Source organism: Protopterus annectens, chromosome 4.part1, assembly GCF_019279795.1.
Source record: "Protopterus annectens isolate FY-2018-M chromosome 4.part1, PAN1.0, whole genome shotgun sequence".
Lineage (NCBI taxonomy): Eukaryota > Metazoa > Chordata > Ceratodontiformes > Protopteridae > Protopterus > Protopterus annectens.
In genome coordinates this window covers 469023225-469045154 of record NC_056734.1, presented here as the reverse complement: position 1 = coordinate 469045154, position 21930 = coordinate 469023225, and the positions used below count along the sequence as shown (strand labels likewise).

The 21930-nt window shown below is 39.7% G+C and overlaps 1 protein-coding gene across 1 annotated transcript in view; it reads right to left on the bottom strand.

Moving 5' to 3' along the window:
• The window catches only part of LOC122801231 (mucin-5AC-like), a 206258-nt gene extending 186444 nt beyond the window's left edge, over window positions 1-19814 (bottom strand). Inside the window, exons 1-2 of the mRNA XM_044070783.1 lie at window positions 19514-19814; window positions 1215-1313 (exon numbers count right to left, since the gene is read on the bottom strand). Of these exons, the coding sequence (XP_043926718.1) occupies window positions 1215-1313; window positions 19514-19814 (400 nt within the window). The remainder of the gene's footprint in view (window positions 1-1214; window positions 1314-19513) is intronic.
• Window positions 19815-21930: the final 2116 nt, after the last annotated feature.

The following is a 21930-nucleotide window of genomic DNA, read 5'->3' as shown; positions in this document are numbered from 1 at the left end:
CTTTATACTACAATCGAATTTATGCCAATTATCTTGCACAAATGCACACAATATGGAACACTTCCTAAACTTCGCAACACATACTGTAGAAAAAGTATTCTACAAATTGATCAAAAGCATGATAAAACATATAGATTAGTATATGTTAAGTTTATAAACTTCACAGATACTCAGTACATCACAATGATAGCACTCCCTCATATTAAATTACCAGTGTAGCATTTTAATGTGATTCTGCAAAATATAGTAGCTACTCTCAAATATTCTAATTATTCAAAAATGTTTTAAAATTATCCATGGCCTAACTTCTTAATTCATTTTTTGCAAACATTGTAACATTTAAAGTGTATGCAGATTTAGGAAACAGTAAAATTCAGTCAAGGAGACATACGTCTCATGTTTCGTTAAATATTATTATTTGGTTTAAATATTAACTGGAAGCACTTTTACTAAAAATAGTATGACAAAGTCATATTTTCCTTATGAAGGAATATATTTTAATTTAACCCCTTCTTAAAAGTAATTCATTCTTAAAGCATTTACATCTTTTAAAAATTGTTTGTATTTCTTATTAATAAAATTTCTTGTGGATTGTCAGTATTTTTGTCCCTGTTGTTTAAAATTTTTGTCGTTTCTCAGCTTTAATGTACTGTGCAGATCATAATAATTTAAATATAGTTATTTTCTAATTCAAGTCTAAGAGTTTTAAGAATTTGCAGTTTTTTACATGACAATAGATGTGGTACTTAAAATTTGATTGACTGTGTTGAGGACTGAAATATTAAAACTTTGGTAGTTATGATTTTTGGCTGATTTTTGCCATTGTCATTGTGTATTATTTTACTTACACATTACAAGTGTTCCAGTCAACCACCGACATGACATTTTCTCAGCAAATCTGATGGTGTTTTACTGTGTTAAAATAATCTGTCTAGTGTAAATCAAAGATTTGTCTATGATGTTTTAGAGAGAGTAAATTTGACTAAGGGGAATAACTTACAATTATATCTGGGTCTTCCAGAGTGATGATGTACATCTGATGATCCAAAATTCATGTACACATTGATATATGAACAGTTTTTACAAATTATGCGTATAAACTTTTCTCCTTCTCAAAGTCAGAATCTTGTGTAGCAATTACATTTCACTTTTTGTTTAAAGCAAATTTGTGTCATCTGCCCATTTGTATCTAAATAATGAATGGCAGTTTTTACCTGTTGTAGGAACAGCAGTAAAACTAATGGTTGATATTTCCACAGGATGAGATGTACTGCTCTCTGTTTCTTCAATAGATGTGTCTTCAAATGCTGTCCCTTTAAGAAATATTGTATATTTTAGAAAGTGACATCTTGTGTCTTATTGCATAATCTTAACCTTCTCACTTGATGGTCATGTTTCAATTTAGAAATACTTCATTTCCTACTTTTCAATATGCTCTGTTTCTACCAGATTTGTGCCATCAGCTCCATCCCAATCAACTGTCCCATTCTTTACTCATCACCTGTTTGACCACTGAATGGAAGGCACTGTCACATAGAAGCAATTATTTGTTGTTACTAGTTTCTTTGAGTATCCTAACGCTATTCTCTGTTTATAACACACTGTAGGAACTGAAGTTGGAAGTGAAGCAGGCTACCAGTTCAGGTTATCCATCCTTTCTGCGAACTTGGTCAGCCACAGTCCTTCAGTGTTGGCCTGTACCTCCGAGAAATATATACCAAACAAGAGAGGTCCCAGGACTGAGCCTTGTGGGACGCCACTTGCAACTGGTTTGGAGTCTGACATGGCTCCAGCAATTCTAACCATGTGGGTTCTGTCCTTGAGCCAGTTTGTAACCCATCTAGTGACATAGGGGTTTATATTTAAGTTGGTGAGCTTATCTATAATGCCCGAGTGGGGTATTGTATCGAAGACTTTTGCGAGGTCCAAGTAGGCTGTGTGGACCACCTTCCCCTCGTCAATGGCCTTGGTGACTGTTTCAAAGAAATCAACCAGGTTTAAGAGGCAGGATCTGCCCTTAACAAAGCCGAACTGGGTAGGATCCAGTGTCTGTAGGTCCCCAATATCTTTATTTATGAGGTCCATGATGATCCTTTCCATAGCTTTGCAGACCAAGCTAATCAGGCTTATGGGGCAATAGTTTACAGGATCCGTTGAGGCACCACCTTTGTGGAGAGGTACCACTGTTGCTGTACGCCAATCTTTGGGTACATATCCTGTAGTAAGGCTGAGATTGAACAGTAGTTTTATGTTTGGGTTTAGCTCTTCTCGGAGTTCATGTAGGACGCAGCCCGGGACACTGTCTGGTCCCATTGATGCTGTGTTTTTTGCTTTGGAGAGGGCAGCTCTTACCTGAACATCTGAGATGTCAGAGGGGCAGCACTCTGCTGGAATAGATATTTTCCCTTTTGGTGGGGGTGGTGGTGAAGTTTGCACTGAACCTGTCAGCTAGGATGTTGGCAATGTCTGTGGGTTCGGTGTATTTTTTGTCATTTTGGACTAATTCTGAGCATATCTGGGAATTCCCATCCAGGTTCCTAACATAACTAAAGAAAGCCTTGTGATTATCCTTAGTGTCCTGTGCAATTTTTCTCTCGAAGCTGGCCTTAGACGATTTTATGAGTGCCCATAGTTTTTTGCTAATACTGATCAGAGATGCCTTCCCTTTTTGGGATTTTGCTCTATCATGTAGTAGCTTCCTCCTTCTATTGTATAGTTTATTTATGGCTGGGGTCCACCAGACAGAATGCCTGCCTTTGGAGGATTGGGTCTTGGTTTTATTTGGGATTGCATGATCCATGCATTCCTGAAGGTGTTCATAGAATGCATTTATAAAGGATTCTGCAGTCTGGGCCGTATTTTCCACAGGCCCGGGGGCTTTGAAGGATTCCACCTCGGTTTTGAGGAGTGTGAAATTTGCTTTAGAGAAGTTTTTCACTGTGGTTTTCTGGGCAGGGGGTGGGGTCGGGATGTGAATATCCAGTGAGATTAGTTTATGGTCTGATCTTACCAGTGAGGGATATACTTCTGATCTGGAGCATAGAGCCCCCATGTTGGTGATGATCAGGTCCAGTATGTTTTCCCCTCGTGGGAGTGGTAACAAGTTGTTCCATAGCATTTGAGTTTATAAATTCTAGGAACCTTTGGGCTAGGGTGTTGGAGCTAGAGTAATGCTCTCAGTCTATGTTTGGGTAGTTGAAGTCGCCCAATATAATGGTGTTTGGTGAGACCTTCATATTTTCCAGTGTTCTCAGGAAGGCTGAGTGGGGTTCCTGGGTTTGGGAGGGTGGTCTGTAGCAGGCTATAAACTGGAAGGCAGTTTTACCCACTGTTAGTTGCACATGGATAGTCTCTGATGCTTTGTGCTGTGCCACCAACCTGGAGGTGTGGGTATCTTTGACAAATATTGATACTCTCCCTCCTTTTCTGGTTCAGTCCAAGTTTTGGGGCCGAAAAGCATGGTATGAGGTATAACCTGGTAGTGCTGGGGTGCTCTCAGGAGCCTTGAACCAGGTTTCTGTTACTGCACAGATATCGATGTTCTCCATGCTAAGGAGAGTTTCGAGTGCATGCATCTTGAGGTTTAGACTTCTGGCGTTGAGTAGCATTACTCTTAGTTCCTTATCTCTTGTGATACCTATGGAAGAGGGTTTGTCTTTTGAGCCTTGCCTAAAAAAGGCACTATGGGGGTGGCAAGAGCCTTTGCCAATATCCGAAAGCCCAGGGGTGACAGGTGCAAGCCGTCCCTAGCGAAGCATCATGGCTTGTCGAGCATGTCATCTCAGGCTGACAGGCATTGGATCCCCTTTAAATGACACCAATTGTTGAAATTGATCATCTTGTCTTCATATTGTGGCATCATTCTTGGTGAGGGTAAAGTGCTACTCAAGGTCAGGGTCATACCGGCCTGGGCTACATGCTCAGAGAGCTCCTCTATGTCTCTTTTCAAGTAGTCCAGGGAGGTACGTCTCAGGTCATTCACACCAGCATGGACAATGACTGAGTCATATTTGTACTTGCCTTGGAGTGACCTGAGTGCTTGTGTTATGTGGCGGATCCTAGCGCCCGACAGGCAGCTCACCGTGACCTTCTCCTTGTTCAGCCTGGTGAGCTGGATGTCAGTGTGCCTAACGATAGAGTCACCTATTACAATGGTGTGTTGTTTGGCCTTAAGGGTTGTGACTGTTCGGCACACTGGCTTTGTGAGCTATGTGTTGCACGTGTTTTGTTTTGGGGTAGCGGTTGCTTGGGTCTTTGCTTTGGAGGTCTCTGCTGCTTAGGCAGATTTTTATTTAGAGCCTCCGAGTATGTTTTTGTGTGTTTATGTGTTTGGTTTGCTGTCTGGGTAGGTCTATGTGAGACTGGAATTGTAGTGAGTGTGGTTTCCTTCTCCTCCTGACTGTTTACGCCAGTACTGAGTTGAGAGAGCTTAGCCTCCAGTTTGGCTATATGGTTGCATCTCTCACATGTGTTGGAATTTGTTGGGAGGAGGAGAGGGTTGTCTGTGTACATGAGGCAGTTGTAACATTGCCTCAAGATTCCCAGATTCACCAGCTGGACTGGAGAGGAGATTGACAACTGACCTTTGGACATGCTAGAATAGTATTGGGAACTCCTTTATAATTGAAAAAAAGGGCCAATGGGGAACAAGGTACTCAAGGGGAGTTTGTGAGGGTGTAGTGCTTTTCATTTTTTAGTGCTGACTTATATAATTGCTTTAGTGAGCAAGTGCCAGGCTTTAGAGTAGGAATAGGGTGTTTATTATGAGAACTAGATCAGTTCTAAGGGAAAAGTGAAGAGCAGACTTTGTGGAGCCGAGAATGGTTTAAACCCAATTAAGCGGAGCTGCCCGATGCTGCGCTATGCTCAAACTCGCGCAAAGCTACAACAAACTTTAAAAGTGCAGGTGCAAAAACAACTTTAAACAGTTTAAAATAGTTCAAGAAGCAGAAATACTTGCAGTTTAGCTAGATCGGACAGTCACCCAGGTAGTATCAGGAAAAAAAAACACTTTTATTAGGTTAGCAGTCGCTCTTTTAGCCTCTCTGCTGCTAGCACCACTCTGCAGGACCACGAGGAGCTTGGCTGAGTAGTAACAAGCGCAAAAACCGCGCCAAAGCGTGTTTCATACAGGGGGACTTGAAAGAGCTAGAAATTGGCCCAAAACGGCCAATAGACTACCAGATTCTTGTGCTGGGAACACTCCTCCAGGGATAGATAGGCTGCTCTAAGCTCCCCACTGCCACTGGTAAACAAAGAAGCCTCCTTTTATCCAAGAAAGGAAATGGGCAACACAGGAACTTTCCAAAAGTCCAGAATACATCAAAGCCTGTATTTGGACTATTCTAGGTCAGGAAAGACGAGAAACAAGGATAATTTTTTTGTTTTTTTTTCTTTTTTGCAACAAACAGCAGGAAAATGCAATAAATATGTAACACAGGCTAGCGCACTTGAGTGTGTAGCCTCAACAGGTAAATGCAACAAACAGGACAAACTTTAAAAGTGCAAGTGCAAAATCAACTTTAAACAGTTTAAAAAAGTTCAAGAAGCAGAAATACTTGCAGTTTAGATAGATCGGACAGTCACCCAGGTAGTAGCAGGGAAAAAAACACTTTTATCAGGTTAGCAACTGCTCTTTTAGCCTCTCTGCTGCTAGCACCACTTTGCAGGACCACGAGGAGCTTGGCTGAGTAGTAACAAGTGCAAAAAACGCACCAAAGTGGGTTTTATACAGGGGGACTTGAAAGAGCTAGAAATTGGAACAAAACAGCCATTAGACTACCAGATTCTTGTTCTGGGAACACTCCTCCAGGGATAGATAGGCTGCTCTAAGCTCCCCACTGCCACTGGTGAACAAAGAAGCCTCCCTTTATCCAAGAAAGGAAATGGGCAACACAGGAACTTTCCAAAAGTCCAGAATACAGCAAAGCCTGTATTTGGACTACTCTAGGCCAGGAAAGACGGGAAACAAGGATGATTTTTTTTTTCTTTTTTGCAACAAACAGCAGGAAAATGCAATAAATATGTAACACAGGCTAGCACACTTTAGTGTGTAGCCTCAACAGGTAAATGGTTGTTTCTGTTGTTGCTCTTTCTGAAAATGATACAATTACTGCAATAGGTGTAGACCTTATTGTACTTTAGTAAAATATGTGGTACTCTCTGTTTCTTAAATGACTATTTCTGTTGATGCTTTTTCTGAAAATGAAGCAGCAACTGCAGAAAATACATAGCTTGGGGTATTTGTAGGAGTATATGTAGTACTGCCTACTTCGTGCATGACTGTTTCTGTAGATGCTGTTTCTGAATCTGATGTAGCACCTACAGTCAGTAAAGAGCTTGCACTTAGAGGTGGACATGTGGTACTCCCTGTTTCTTTAACTACTGATTCAGTTGATGTTCCTGAAAGAGACATTGTTATTTTACAAATAGACTTCTTTTTATAAATTAAAACTATATTGCCTTTTTCTGTCATCATTTTTTATTTTTAATTAGGCAATTAAAAAAATCTTGCTCTGTAGTACAAACCATGACATGCCAATACCCTCTGAATTTTGCAACAAGGCATGTAGATGTAGGCATCAATGTAAGTTAATTTCTCCACATCCTTAAATTCTCAGAACATTAATGAAAGGTTAGAGCTCCCTTGTATTCAACTATCAGTGCAATATATGAATGTGATTCTCCAGAATATAGCAATTTCACCAGAAATATTCTGTTTATATATATAATTTCATAAAATTCATATGTGTTTCTGTAATGCATACAACATTTTAACAACACATACATGTAAGAAACATTAGAACCAGAAGAAAGGTGTGCTGGGATGATAATGACAGATGCATCACCAGTCCTTAGAAAGAGCCTTATTAATATGTTCTGTTTGTGATGGCAAAAATTGTGTGTAGTGATTAGAGGTTTTCTCTTTCTGTTTGGTTCTAATTGGTTTTAGGTGTCCATTTCTAACTAAGCCTGTTGTATTTACCTCCTTTCTGCCTGCATCCTTCAGTGTTGGGGCAGCTTATCAAACTCCAGGCTTTCAGTAAGAGCAGAATCCCTTACTGCTATTCTGCAATTTTTAACTAGTTTGTAGAAATGTGATATGGAGTTTCCATACTTTTTCAACTGACACTATAAAAAATTAGTAATACAGAAAAAATTTTTGACCAGTCATGCAGTGAAAGGTATGTTGAATTCCTCCTCCTACAGATAGTCCCTACATTGTGGAGATAATTGTGCCCCTTCATAATCACAGCAAACTAAAACTGAATTTGACTTATCATGTGATCAGTGTAGAATCCATGCTGTAAAATCTACTGACTTTTCTGACAGAGTTTATGTTTAGTTACACACCTCCAGAGTCTAAATGAATGGCTTAGGACAGGCCTCAATGTTTGCACTCAAATGAGCAATGATGAATTCCTATGCTTGATTCCAAAATAGAATTCAGGCACTGTTGAACTCAGAGATTTTGCATAGAAATATAATGTCAGTGCAAAACTCTTGAAAATGAAATAGCCCATTCAGTTATGTCCCAAGATCACAGGTACATCCAAATGATATTTCAACATAAATCAACATGATATTCTTTCTAGCAAAGCTTAGTGTGTTTTCGTGTGTTGAAAATAAATTGTCTTGTGCAAAGCAGAACTGCTTCTATGAGGATTTTGATGCATTGGACTTAACATAGTAGAATAGTGTTGATTAGTCAATGTTTTTTGCAGAGCACATGGATACCTCTGATGATACTGAATTAACTTGTGGATAGATGCATCAGTAGACCTTAGAAACAATATAATTAAGTTTCCTCTGTTTTAATGGTGAAAATGCTATGCAAGGATTAGAGGAGTTCACTTTTTTTGTGCTTTCTATTGTCGGGTGCACTTTCTAACTAAACAATTAAACATTTTGTATTCTGCAAAATATATATGTATGTTAAAGAACTGCCAAATAAATGAGGTTTAAAAGTATAAATCTTGCTGTATAAGTCTAAAATAGCAAAACTGAGTGATGACCTGACAAATTCAAAGTCCTCCTCAAACCTGATAACTCCACTACATATGCAAAATTCTTTAACTCAACATTCTATGTATATGGAACTAGCTGTATCTGTACCCCAGCAAAGTAAATACAATGTGAACCCCTATGGTGGAACCTAGATATAAACATACTGTGTAATAAAAGAAAAAAAACTGCACACAAAAATTTAACTAACTACTGCTAAAATGCTCTTATTCAATTAAAGAGACAATACCCTCTGAAAAGTGATGAGGTAATTAGGAATCTGTCAAACTATGTTAACAACAAACTGTACTTTGATACCCATGCATTCACTATGGCAAGGAAGTTCTTCATAACACAGCTTGTCCATACAGATATAAAATCCAGGTCCAGGTCCAGGGATGTAATCATTCCACTGTACTTAGATCTCATTAGGTCATTCATTGAATATAATGCCCCTTTCAATCTTGAATATAATGCCCCTTTCAATCTGTAACTGTTCAAACACTTGTCACAACTGGAATTGCTGTGATGTTTTCTCATTAAAAATCAAGTGAATAAATCATAAAATCTAGGCAGACCATCTCAAAGCCCTATTGCCATACAGGCTACTAAGAGGTAACCTCTGACTCACATACAGATTCTCATCTGATCCTTTCCTGTCAGAACTATTACACATTCAGAAGTACAATAGTAGTGTCAACACCCAAAAAAGAAATTGCTATCTCTTGCAAAATTAATAGGATGTTCAGGAGGGATAGGGTTGTAACACAGAAACTAGCACTTTTGTGGAACTGCCTTCTAAATAACAAAAAGCTAAATGCTTCTTTTACTCAGTTCAAATGTGATGTTGATTACTAAATATGAAATAGTAAATTCACCCCTGGTTTATACTCATGTCCCTCATGGACATACCTCTCAACTGTTCAGATTTTCACTGTTCTTCATTAAATTTGTGGTTTTCAGGCAAATCCCTGAAGATCAAATTCACTAACTAATGTTAAACATTTGAGATTAAGACTTCATTTTCTTCAGAAAGTGGATGCTAACACACATCCTGTTATTCTAACAACTAAGTTTCTAAGAGTAATATTTACAATATTTCCCTATTTTTGGGCCTTTCTCCACCTATTAGTTAAGGCTTTGTCCATATTTTTTGCACTAAGGAGTTGAAAGGTATGTTCACGGCTAGGAAAAATAAGAAAATCTCCCAACCCTATGGTTATTTATGCACAAAATACAAGGGGTAGAAATGAAGTTTGAAACAGACCAATTTGTCAAGAGACATCTTCAAGTGGGATTAGATAAATAAAGTAGCAGGAATTGGGAGGACAGGGAGAGGATAGGAATGTAGGATGTTTGGGAGGAAATGAGGTATGGGTAGGGAGGGACTTAAAAGATTTAGGCAAGTGTAAGTGGAGTAGGAGTCACATTTTTGGCATGAACATGCTAAGGTAAGGTCATGTCCCAGACGACTGGTAGGTATTGTGTAGCAGGTAGGCCTTGGAAGGAATAATGGTAGGAAGTAAACATTTTTTTATGGGTCTTAATGTGTAATACTGTTAGGATTGGGGTGGCTTTAATGTGAGGGTGGTAAATCATCATTGGGTTGCTGTTGCTGGGAGGGCTACAGTTAATGACCTCAAAATACAAGATCTTTGCGTATTGCTGGAGCTAGATGCGTGAGGTAAAGTTGTTGGTTATCATCTGGGGCTGGGGTTCGGTATTTATGGATCCTCATTAAGTGGCTGTCACAGTTGGCTTCAGATAAGGTTTATTTCATTGGGGGTGTTGGGTTGATGCAAGAGCAACTGGGTGAAAAATTGTTCCATGCAGACCCCATTTATTGATGGGGGTAGGGGCTCACCATGTAGCTATTCATTTGCTCATAATGGCAGGGCTACAGCCCTAGCCTATACTGTGGTACAGAGGGAACTGTTTCTCAGGCTTAGGAATAGCTGCTGGTAATTCTTGTTGCTGCGCATGCACAGTGGCAACCCAGGCCATTAACTGTTCTGGTGTGATCGGAGTTTAATGGGTGAATCAGTAGTTCAGTGAACACTTTGATTACTCTTAAGTACAACAGTAGAGATTAGGTGGGTTGGCAGACTTTCTTTCACTTACCACTTGTCATGTGCATTACAAAGGGGCTGAATTTTTTCACACAGCAATCGATAAGTCCTTTAAAATTATGCAGGTAACAGAAGTAGCTCTTTTTCTACCACTATTTGGAAAAAACTGCCAATAGTGGGATGTAGAGTAGCTGAGAAGCAGTTGCTAGGAAGGGTTCTTTGTGGCTTATACGCAGTTGAAGCGAGAACTGCTTATTGTGGTAATTTCGGTGATCTGCCAAAAGAAACACAATGCTCAGGGAATGTGTGCCTGGTTTACGTGACGAGGCTATGAAGTAAGGAGGTTTCCTGGGCATGCAGTGCAGGTCAGTTAAACTTGTAGTAACACAAAGCCTGTCATTCTAACACAGTTAAGTTATTCTGCAATAGCTTACACCCAAGTTCTTAATCAAACACGACATGGAAGGTAGGTCTTGCTAGTGTAACGGTTCAGTAGGACAGCATTTTACATTTTAAGGTGTATCATGAATGGTTTGAACTGGGCACTCATGTTGCAAACATACTGCATGTGAATTTTAAGAAATTGCTAATCCCTTATGGTAAGAGTAGTGAGGCTAAGTATAGACAATTACAACTTTTAATTGGTGGTATGGAGTGGTTGATCCGGAGTGGTCATAGGGTCAGGGCATGCCTCCCAATGACACTGTTTTTAGCTGAACCTACTTGTGGAAGCAGGCACAGTCGACTGTTAAGTTTTTCGAGTGCAGCAGCTTACAGTACAGTTTTTCTGGTTTGAAGGCTGTGGTGTTTTTGTGGTGGATCACTTGCTTATTAAAGCAAGAATTTTTTTTTCTCTGTGTTTTAATGATTTCAAGCTTCAGTGACACTCCTCTCTAACGTACTGTTTGTAGGCTGGCTGTGCTAGGCATTGGGTCGTAGCTCTCAACTGTACAGAGTTTCACAGAATGTTCAGATTTCATCTCAAAAGTCAGTCTGTTTCAGAACATTTGTGGTTTTTGGCTAATCTCATGAATGATCTAAGAAAAAAATTACTGAATAAGGACATACACTTGATTTTCAGGCTTCATATTAACTAAAAAAATGCATTTTAACACAGACCATGTTATTCTAGCTACATGCAAAGTTTGTAAGAGCATCTATCCTGATTTTGGGCCTTTGTCCCACTATTAAGTAAGGCTTTGTCCAGATTCTTTGAGCTAAGAGGTTGAGAGGTGTGATTAGGAGAGGTAGTATTTCCCGTCTTAGAACAGAAGGTTGAGAGCGATGGTTCATATCCTGCAATGTACATTTCTTTTTCACACCTGTTATATTACTGAAATAACTAGGTAAAGCTGGTCCTGCAACTATTTCTCTCGTTTACCTCACAGGTGTATTTTGTTGTTGGCTGGGCTTCTTACTGGTTGTGTTGTCTCTCGTCATCATTATCTTCAGCGGTTTAATGTGCATTTAAGAACACGTGGGCTGTATATGAATTCCATTTGTTTTTGGACGGTAACATTGTATTTTATTTTATATTGCTGTATCTCTTTGTTTTGTTTGGCGTGATGTATACATCCTAGAGGGCTGTATAGATTGGGGCGAAGATAGCGTTACGTTCATCATTTGTGGTTTTCATGCCAATCTGTTTTCACCCCTGTTGTCTGGTTTGGATTTAGTCAGTGCTTTGGTTTTTGTTCTTGTTCATGGTTGAGGGTCAGGTCTCATCTCTATGATGGTTGGGGTCTCTTGGTGCATGGTGATGCAGAGGGTTCATTGGTGGGGTGTCCGCCCTGTGTTGAGAGTGCACTGGGATGCAGTGGATTTATAGTGGTGCCTGAAGTTCACTTTGTTTGGCAAAGATTGTGGTTTCTAGTGTTGGCTCTGGGGTCTGTTAAAAGTACAATGGGAAGCGTGGTGTTCCAGGAGAATGGTTTTGGTTGCTGGTTTGGAATGTCTTTCTGTCGCCGCTGTTCATTTTGCTTTTGGACTAATTGCTGGCTTAACAGCTAGCCCTGTGTCTTTTCATGGGTTGCAGAGATCCTGCCCACAGTGGGTCAGGCGCAGGAGCATTCATGTAAAGGGGGGTGGGAGTCAGTAAAAGCCATTGGCTTGGCAGGGGGACCAGAGCAAACGGTGAAGAAGAAAAAGAAAAAAAAATAATAATAAAAAGACTGCACACTTTCATAAGAGGATCTACTAGGACAGTAGAGCTTGTGTGGCAAGTCACGGTACCGGTGTCACTGACAGGCCATGCTCCCCATATGGTATATGAGTGGAAATTTGAATTTCTACAGGCTCTTACTAATAATTTGGAGTGGAGTTTTGGTCTGCTCAATGGCAAACAAGAGTACTGTTGCTGGTGTTTTCTCAGTTAATCGACACAGTTAAGATCTGCTTTGCTGAATGGTCAGTTAGCGGTTGGAGTACTCTGCCAAAAAATCATATCGTTTTGAAGGCAAGGTGCTCCAGTTGGGAAATTAAAGAAATAGAGCATTTTCTTAAGTGTACAGTCCTAGATGCTCCAAAATCACCAATTTTAAGAGGTATTGAAGCATGATTCACTACCTTTTCTCCAAAGTCATCAGTTTTAAGAGGGATTAAGAGGAACAAAGGTACAATGTGAGTCAAAATCAGGGACGTTCAGGAAAATCGGGAATAGTTGACAGGTATGGTTCCACGCATTGCACAAAGCCTACAGTATGGCAAATGGCAATAGCAAGGCAAGCAAGGCATACCTGTAATTAACAGATACTCCCTAAAGCAGTCTAACAGGCTATCATGGATAATACAGCCACATAAGGTATTCTTAACAGGCAAAGTTAGTTGAAACCCGATTACCCAGTACATTAGAGCAACAGCTTAGACATGGAAGCAGACAAGTTATAAATGATTAAACTTCAAAATAAGTCTAATACTAAATACCCTAAGTCATAGTTACTTCTGAAAGAGTGATTGGTTGAATATGGCGGGGCGGGGGTCCTCTTAATAGCACTCAATGTTAAGATAATTTGGTTTGTGGCAGTGAATTTTACAGTTTCTTTTCTTTTTCAGATTAATGTAAGATGGGTGCACAGTAGACATTGTGCCAGTAGCTGGAGTGATGGGCAGTGAGGTCGTAAAAGGATGTGTGCAGAATCGCATTAGTCGGTAACCTGAAGGTGATGGCTGCTGCTTGGCCGGAGTGGTGCATAAGGAGGGCATAGGGGATTTACCTGTAAGTGCTCCTTAATCCATGTTATGCTTGTTGTAATGGGGACTAGTATGGAGGCAAGTGAGGATGAGGTGAGTTAAGGGCAGACGGGGTGTTATGTTGGGGTGTTTCAGAGGTCAGAGTGCTATGTAAGACAGTCACTCATGATCAGTGCAGAGGTCATATCAGCTGGTAGCCTGAAGGATGCGGTCTTCTTAGGTGATGAAGGTTGCTACAAAGAGGTTTTCAAGTGCTGAAACTGCAGGGAATGGGGTCACAGGTACTGATGCAATTTTACTTACTCATTTTGGTGAGTTTGCATTGCATGGGGAAGGGATATTTGGTCACTGATACTGCAGCAGCCTGCTTCTGTTATATGGGTAATACATGTGGGGGTGTTTCTTAAGGACTTTATTTAATGAATCAAGGAGTGCTGGGGTCAAAAGTAGGACTATTTTTTTCTACATGGAAGGTAGTGTTTGTGAAGCTACAGTGGTATAGGAAGGGGTAGGTTATTCAGGTTGCATGTTTCAAGTGCGACTTGAGGATAAGTAGAGTTTGTAGGAGCATTGCAGGTAAGTGAGTGTTTGGGGCCAAGTTGGCATTTCCTGTTGGATGCAGAGGTGATGCATTAATAGGGAAGCTTTAAAGGGGAAGTTAAGGGTAAGTGGTGGGTTAAGGAGATTGAGCTCTTGGTAGGTGTATTGGATTGTTCATAGAATTTGCATTGGTACCAGACGGGATTAATGAGTTGGTGTAGTTTGCCACTGGGTTGCCTTTGGGCAATTAACTGGAATGACTCTTGGGGTAGGGGGATAGGACTGTTCATGGGATTTGCATTTTGTTTACACATTTTATAGGAGGTGTTGTGTTTGGGGGGCATAATTTGGGGGGTTGTTTTGTGGATGATGGAATAGAGGGACAACTGGGTATGCTGAGTGTTTGAGGTTTCATCCAGATATGTGGTGATCTGGGGATATCAAATTCAATTTGTTTTCACGTGCAGCACCTAATGATTTATTTCAGGACAGACATGGGTGGACACTCAAGGCTTAATTTACAGTCACCCATTAAGTTGTGACGTGCACTCTAAGCTGATAGGAGGTGGTTTGGTATGTACAACGTAACAGTATGTAGGGTTTGATGTTGCACACTAGGTATGTAGGTGTTGTGGGGAATATGTGGAGTAATGGGTTTAGTGTTTTGGGGTGCATATGGCAGGTGATTACTGGGGAATCAACTTGGTTAGGCATTTGGCAGATGGATGGGAAGTTGTGGAAAGTTTTATTGGTTGTCAAAGAAGGCATGTGAAGACTAATTGGGGGGAGTTGGGCTGGTGGCTGGTTAGACGGAAGGAAGAGTAATGAGTATGTTTGTTGTCAGTTGGATGGTAATGACTGGGGAGTCATTAGGATGGCTACTGCACTGGCTTTAAAGACAGCTCATTTGGTTATTACTGCATTGGGTGGTAAATGGGGTCACAATGGGGAATGATGGTATGTAATTGACTCTGCATGTTTTTTGTAATGCCCTGGGAATCATTGTAGGGCTGCCATTGGTCATAAAGTAAGGAGTATTTAGCTCATGTACAGTGGTTATGCTAGGTTATGAGGTTGTGGTTGTTATCTCAGCATAGTAGAAAGGTCCGTGTTTTGTTTCAGCTGTTTAGGTAACTGGCTATTTTGTTAGTTATGTGATAGGGTTTTAGGAGGTGATGACTCTGTTTCAGCTTGGTTAGTGGAGATGGGGTACACCGAATGGCATTTCGCAGGATGCCTTAATGGTGGTTAGGTTGCTGGAAGTTTGTAGAAGGGAGGGGGATCAACCTGATCAGGCTGGTGGGCAGAGAAGAGGGGCATGCTTGACCTCTTCTGTCCCCCCTCTTGTGTTGGATGGTCAATTGGAGGTATAATTCAATAAATGCTAATGCAGTGAGTGGTATGCTGCTTCATAAGTAAGTGAGTGGAGCTATGGACGCTGCTTACTGATCAGAATGAGTGGGGTTACACTGCCCTGTCCTATGATAATGTTACATGGATGTTATTTTCACCAGTATCAGGTTTCGGATGAAATTGATAAATATTGGTTAACAATTATGTTTATGGAAATTTCAATAAAGGTCATCAAATGTCATTCGGTGTGATGTGTTTCTTGAAGGAGACAAGGACAAAAAATTGGAATGTTTTTCTTGTCGTTTTTAGAAAAAGAATGACTGAAAACCAAAGAGTCATTAATAAGAACAACATTTCTATGTATAATGAAAGCCTCTAGCACCTTTTAGGGCTTTGTTCTCCCAGCTCACTTAATTAATCATATTAACTTCATGGTTGTACAGGAGTTACAAAAAGGACAAAGGCAACCTACATTAAAAAACTGTACAAAGTGCAAACTAAATAGTATACCATTTCTTACCACAGCTGCACGTCTGCAGAACATAAACAACAATGCCAGAAAACTGTTCTTTAACTTCAACTGCATAAAGTTGGCATTTTTTCAAACTTAGAAACTCACCGGCAAAAACAAACTAGTAAAACCAAAAATACGGTCGCAGCAGCAGTAGAGTAAACACCAACAGTTTTCTTCAAACTATCATTTTATACAAAACAGAGCACAAAAACTTTTAAGATGTCTTCAATTTATAGAGATACTGACATCTGATGGTCAGCATTTAAAATTTTAGGTAAATAGTGACAGAGATGATGTACATCAGTTACAATAAAAATAATTTACAAAAAGTGATGCAGATATAATTTCTATGGTACTGCTTTACTCTTTATTGTACAATTTGTGTATACTGTTACTTTATCTAGCTGGCAGTTCAAATGCATTCATCTTTGGAATAATAAAATATCTGACTATTTGAAGAGTCAGTTTTGCATTTCTATTTTACTTTTATTTTTATTAACAGGATATGTTAAGATTTATTTTAAAATCTGTCATTTGGGGTACTTTCTTACCTGTGTCCTTTCAAAGAAACATTAAATAGAAAAGTTTGCATATCATGTATACATTGGAATATATTTATAATTTGCTATGTAACACTCGTAACAAATATTAGGACTTTGTATGGTAACTTTGCACTACTCTTCCTTTTGTTTATTAGTTTTTATTCACTCACTGATTTCTATGATTTTAAATTATGCTGTTCTATAGGTTGTAGAACTTTCACTTGACAATATTGTTATAGTGTTATTTTCCTCTTAAATTCTCACTACTTCTGGATGAACACTATTGTAAGCCAGACCCAGGTTGCCTCTTAGCAGTTTCTGGCATACCAAGTATAATGACAGGGCTTTGAGTCAGTCCATGTAGGACATGTTGTGTAGGCCTTGTATCCTTTTAGTAAGATATGTCTGTGGGTGTTCCAGTCTTTGCATATGTCTGGACAGATAATATGCCAAAGGGGGCATTATAATCAATGACTGACCTAATAAGAACTGAGTAATGGGGGGATTAGAGAATGGACAAACTGTACATCAACACCCTGATTGGAGAACGAATGATCTCCAACATGGTATTAATGTAAAAGTAATGCCCACTGATAAATGTGTCCTACACTTCAAGGCAGTATATTAAACTGCCATGAAGCTCAGACTACAAAAAAACTAGCCGTCCCCATTATTTTACACTCGCTAAACAGCAGTTCTGCTGTTTATTGAGCATAAAATGTAAAACAAAAATAAAAGATAGAGAGACTGTGTGTGTGTGTGTGTGTGTGTGTGTGTGTGTGTGTGTGTGTGTGTGTGTGTGTGTGTGTGTGTGTGTGAGAGAGATCAAGAGAGTGAAGCAAAAGTGATGTTGTGTGACAGAATGCATGTTTAAAAACAGAGGAGACTGCGTGTGTAAGAGAGATCAAGAGTGTGAAAGTGATCCTGTCTGAGTGAATGTGTGTATGAAAGCAGAGGAGCCTGTGTGTATGTGTGTGAAAGAGAGGGAAGAGTGAGAGTGATCTTGTGTGACTGAATGCATGTATGAAAGCAGAGGAGCCTGTGTGAGAGACTGAGAAAGAGGGTGAGACCAATCTTGTGTGAGTGAATGTGTGTGTCAAATCAGGAGAGACTGTGTATGCGTGTATGGAAGAGAGAATGGACTATGTAAAATTCTGTTTTACTTGCTTATTATTTTTTTAAGTACTACTATATTATTTTTAATTATGTTTGATGTGAAACACTTCCTCCAACACCATTAAAATATACTACAGCAAGTTTAAAACATTAGCCGGAGGAACTATTTTACATTAAAAATATATAAAAAAATAATACAGTACTTAAAAAATAAATAAGCAAGTGAAACACAATTTTACAGAAAGCCCATTCTCTAAGCACTTAATGTGCAATTAACATCCTACCAGGGATGTAGAGAACCTCCGCTGATAATACTGATAATATTAATACACTAATAACACATACACTAATGCTAATCCAACAATAACAACAGTAACACATTTATGCAGTGCAGTACCAACTAAAATGACACGCACCAAGACTATTCCACTTACGTCTTTGTCTGTAACCAAAATATTGCACAGATCAAAATCAGACAGAGTTTAAATTGCACGGAAAGCTAACTTGGCATATTGCACAGAATGTTAACTTGGCATCATTAATGTTGACATAAGGTATGAGATTGTACTTTCATAAAGTTATTGCATATGTCTGTGAATTACTTCAGTGATGTAACTCCAAACCTTGATGACCAGCATGGTGTATATTATTACTGGATTTCAGAATTCTGATGGCATGTGGAAAAAAGCTTCTACTAAACATGGTGGTTTCGCAATGTAAACTAAAGTATTTCCTGCCTGAAGGAAACACAAAAACAGACCATGGGCAGGGTGAGTGCAGTCTTTGACTATTTCCATGCCTCTGATGAGGCACCCAGCAGAATGCAAGTCCTGGATAGATGAGAGCGTGGACCTGATAATTCTCTCTGCCACTTTCACCACCCTCTGGAGAGATTTGTGATCTGAAATTGTGCAGTTTCCATACCACACCAAGAGATTACTAGTCAGGATGCTTTCGATGGTACCCCTGTAGAAGGCTGCGAGAACTGAAGGTGGTAGTTTTGCTCTCCTCAACCTTCTTAGAAAGGGTAGACTTTGTTGCACCTTCTTGACAATATGATTGGTGTTTATTGACCAAGACAAGCCTTCAGCGATATGCAGCCCCAGGAGCTTGGTGCTCTTGGTACTCTTCACCCTTTCCACTGTTTCTCCTTTGACTGTGAGTGGAGAATGAACCTTGCATCTCTTCCTGAAGTCTACTGTTATCTCCTTTGTTTTATTCACATTGAGACCCAGGTTATTGTTGTCACACCAGACAATCATTTGATTCATCTCCTCTCTGTAGGATTTTTTGTCTCTATTGCTGATGAGACCCACCACTGTAGTATTATCTGCAAACTTAATAATGTGGTTTGTGTTGTACCTAGTGATGTAGTCATGTGTCAGCATGGTGAACAGCAGGGAACTCACGACACATCCTTGAGGTACTCCAGTATTCAGTGTGATGCTCAAACAGGTGTTGTTGTCTACACATACCTTTTGTGCTCTGTCAGTAGGAAAGCCCAGAATCCAGTTGCATAAAGGAGTACTAACACCCAGATGGACCAGTTTCTCAGTCAGATGTTGGGGGATGACTGTGTTGAAGGTCGAGTTCAAATCAATAAATAACATGCTGACATACCAGTTTTTGTTCTCAAGTGTGCAAAGGATAAGCGAAGTGCCAGTGAGATGGCATCTGCAGAGCTATTGGATCTATAAGCGAATTGGAGTGGGTCCAGTGCTGCAGGAAGTTTTTATGTTAACTAGTCTTTGATCAATCTCCCAAAAATGTTATTACAGTGGATGTGAGAGCTACTGGGGGGTAATCATTCAGGCTTGAGGGTGGAGACTTCTTGGGCAGTGGTATAATGGTTGTATTCTTGAAGCACTTGGGTACTGTGGCTTGATGCAGAGAGATATTGAATATGTCAGTGAGAACAGTAGTTAATTGGTCAGCACATTCTCTAAGCACCTGCCCCAGAATATTGTCAGGACCAGCCCCCTTTCCTGGGATTACCATTGTAGCACCCTTTGAACATCCACCGGGTGAAGGCAGAGCACTTCATCTTCTTGGTGGGTGGGCAGTTTCATTGCCATTGTATTGTTTCTCTTCTCAAACCTGCTGAAGTAGGTGTTGAGTTTATTGAGAAACTCTGTGTTATCATCACATTGAGAAGGTGGAGACCTGTAGTCTGATAGATTTTATACCTTGCCATAGAAGCCAGGAGTTTCTCAGGTCCGAGAAGTGACCCTGAATTTTCTGTCCATAGGCCTGCTTAGCCACTCTTATTCCTCTACTTAGTTTTACTCTGGCTTCCCTAAGGGCATCTTTGTCTTTAGATTTAAAGGCATTACGTGCCTTGAAGATCTTGTACACTCCACTTGCTAGCCAGGATTTCTGATTCGCTCTTGTGATGATGCTCTTGTTGACTGTCACATCATCCACACACTTTGATATATAGGCCGTCACTGACTCAGTGTACTCATCCAGGTTAATTTTTTGGTCCATAGTAGCCACCACCTTGAATATATTTCAGTCCATGCTTTCAAAGCAGTTCTGGAGTGCTGAGACTGCTCCCTCTGGCCTTACCGTTATTTGTTTCCTGATGGCTTTCCTCTGATTAACAATGGCCTATATGCTGACAGTAGCATAATCAAGAGATGATCCCAATTACCAGATATGGATGAGGTACTGCCTTATATGCTAGCTTGACACTGGTGTATACCTTATCCAGAATGTTATTTCCCCTCATTGCAAAGACCACAAGTCTTGGAAGTAATGAGGTAAAACTGTTTTCTGATTTGCTTGATTAAAATCACCTCCTATTATGTGAGCAAACTCCAGATTCTGGTTTTGTAGCTCATTGATTGGCAAAAAAACCCACAATCCACAGCACCATGGAGAATGAGACTTCCAGCCAAAAGGTTTTCTTGTAAAACCAGCTTTAATCCTTAAAAGTATAAGCGCTTTTGTTTTTGTACACCAAAAATTTCTTCAGATACATTTAAAAATCCAGAACTGTTTAAATCTCCCTCCATGAAGTCAAAAACACACCCACAATCCATTACACCAGTCAGAAAGCTAAATTCAGAAATTTAAAGGCATATACACACCGGAACAAAGGGAATATATACAAATACAAATAGAATTTGTTGCCCTTGTCCTAAAAAAATAAAGAAATTATAAGTAAATAAATAAATAAGTAAAAAATATTGCAGTCATTCTGTTAGTAATATTTCAAAGATTTAAGTTTTAAAACTGGAGCTATACTAATCATATAATTCAAACCCGGGTGCCTATAGGCTTCCAGCTTGATCTGCCAAATAAGCTCCCATTGCTCAAAACATGTTGACCACAGACCATCCCATGGATACTTCTCCACCTTCTCTCATACACTAAACTTAAAGTCATGTGTTTCATTCATAAGGTGCCTATAAAGAGCATTGGTAATTTGCAGTACATGTAAATATATCCTGGAAGGGGACAGGATTAACCTGAGGAATCAACATTATTCTGTAACAGGGAGATATAAATGTGTATTCAGTGCCTCATTGATATTGACACTGGGGGGAATATAGACCACTGTGATGCTCACACCATTGAACTCCCTTGGCAGATAGAAAGGTCTGCATTTCAATGACATAAACTCAGTATTTTCAGAACAGTGTTTAGCAACCAACTCATAGTTGGTGTACCAGTTATTGTTGACATAGATACAGACACCCCCTCCCCTTGAATTTCTGCAGAGTAACTAGTTTCTGTCTGCTCTAAATAATGTAAGCCCTTCTACATGGACTGCACTTATTTATATTACTCTTTAACCATGTCTCAGTAAACATATGTACACAGCTGTTTCTCACCTTGCTATGAGTGGTTAACTCCAGTCTTATGTAGTTCATTTTGCTATCCAAGGAATGAACAATGGCCAGTAGCAAACAAAGATGGAAGTAAATGCCTGTATGGATTGGCTTTTAACTTGGCAGAGAATCCAGCATGACATCCCCCCTTCCTTGTTCTTTCATATCTTTACCTTTTTTTCCACTTCCTGTATGTGGTAACAGACAACTTTGCTTGAACAAGGCAATTTGGACATTGTTTGAATATAATTCCTAGTTCCTGTAGTTTATAGAGTGTTGTAGGCCTCCCCGGCCCTGCAGACAGCAACTCATCAATCCTGCTGCACTGTGAGCTATACCAACCATGCCAATAGTTATGCGAATATGGTGATGATGGAGTGGGAATATTGGAACATTTCACAAGTTGACATCAATGCAGTGAGTTTTTATCTATGTTTTGTCGATGATGTTTTCTTTTTATGGGATAGAGATGAACATGAATGACTACAGATGTTAACTAGACTTAATAGCAGTTGTGAATTTTTGTGGTTCACTTGTAAACATTCTTGTAGTAGTGTTGAGTTTTTAGATGTTGAAGTACTCTATGATGAGAAAGGATGTTTTTCCACTAAACTGTTTAGGAAGGAGTACTATTGACCCTCATTTTTGTGTAGGGGCAGTATGCACCGCAAGCATGTTTTTTCTATTGTGGTGAAGAGACAAACATTGGGAATTTCACAGCTATCCTGTGAAGTGACTGATTTTGATAACAGTATGGAAATGCTGGG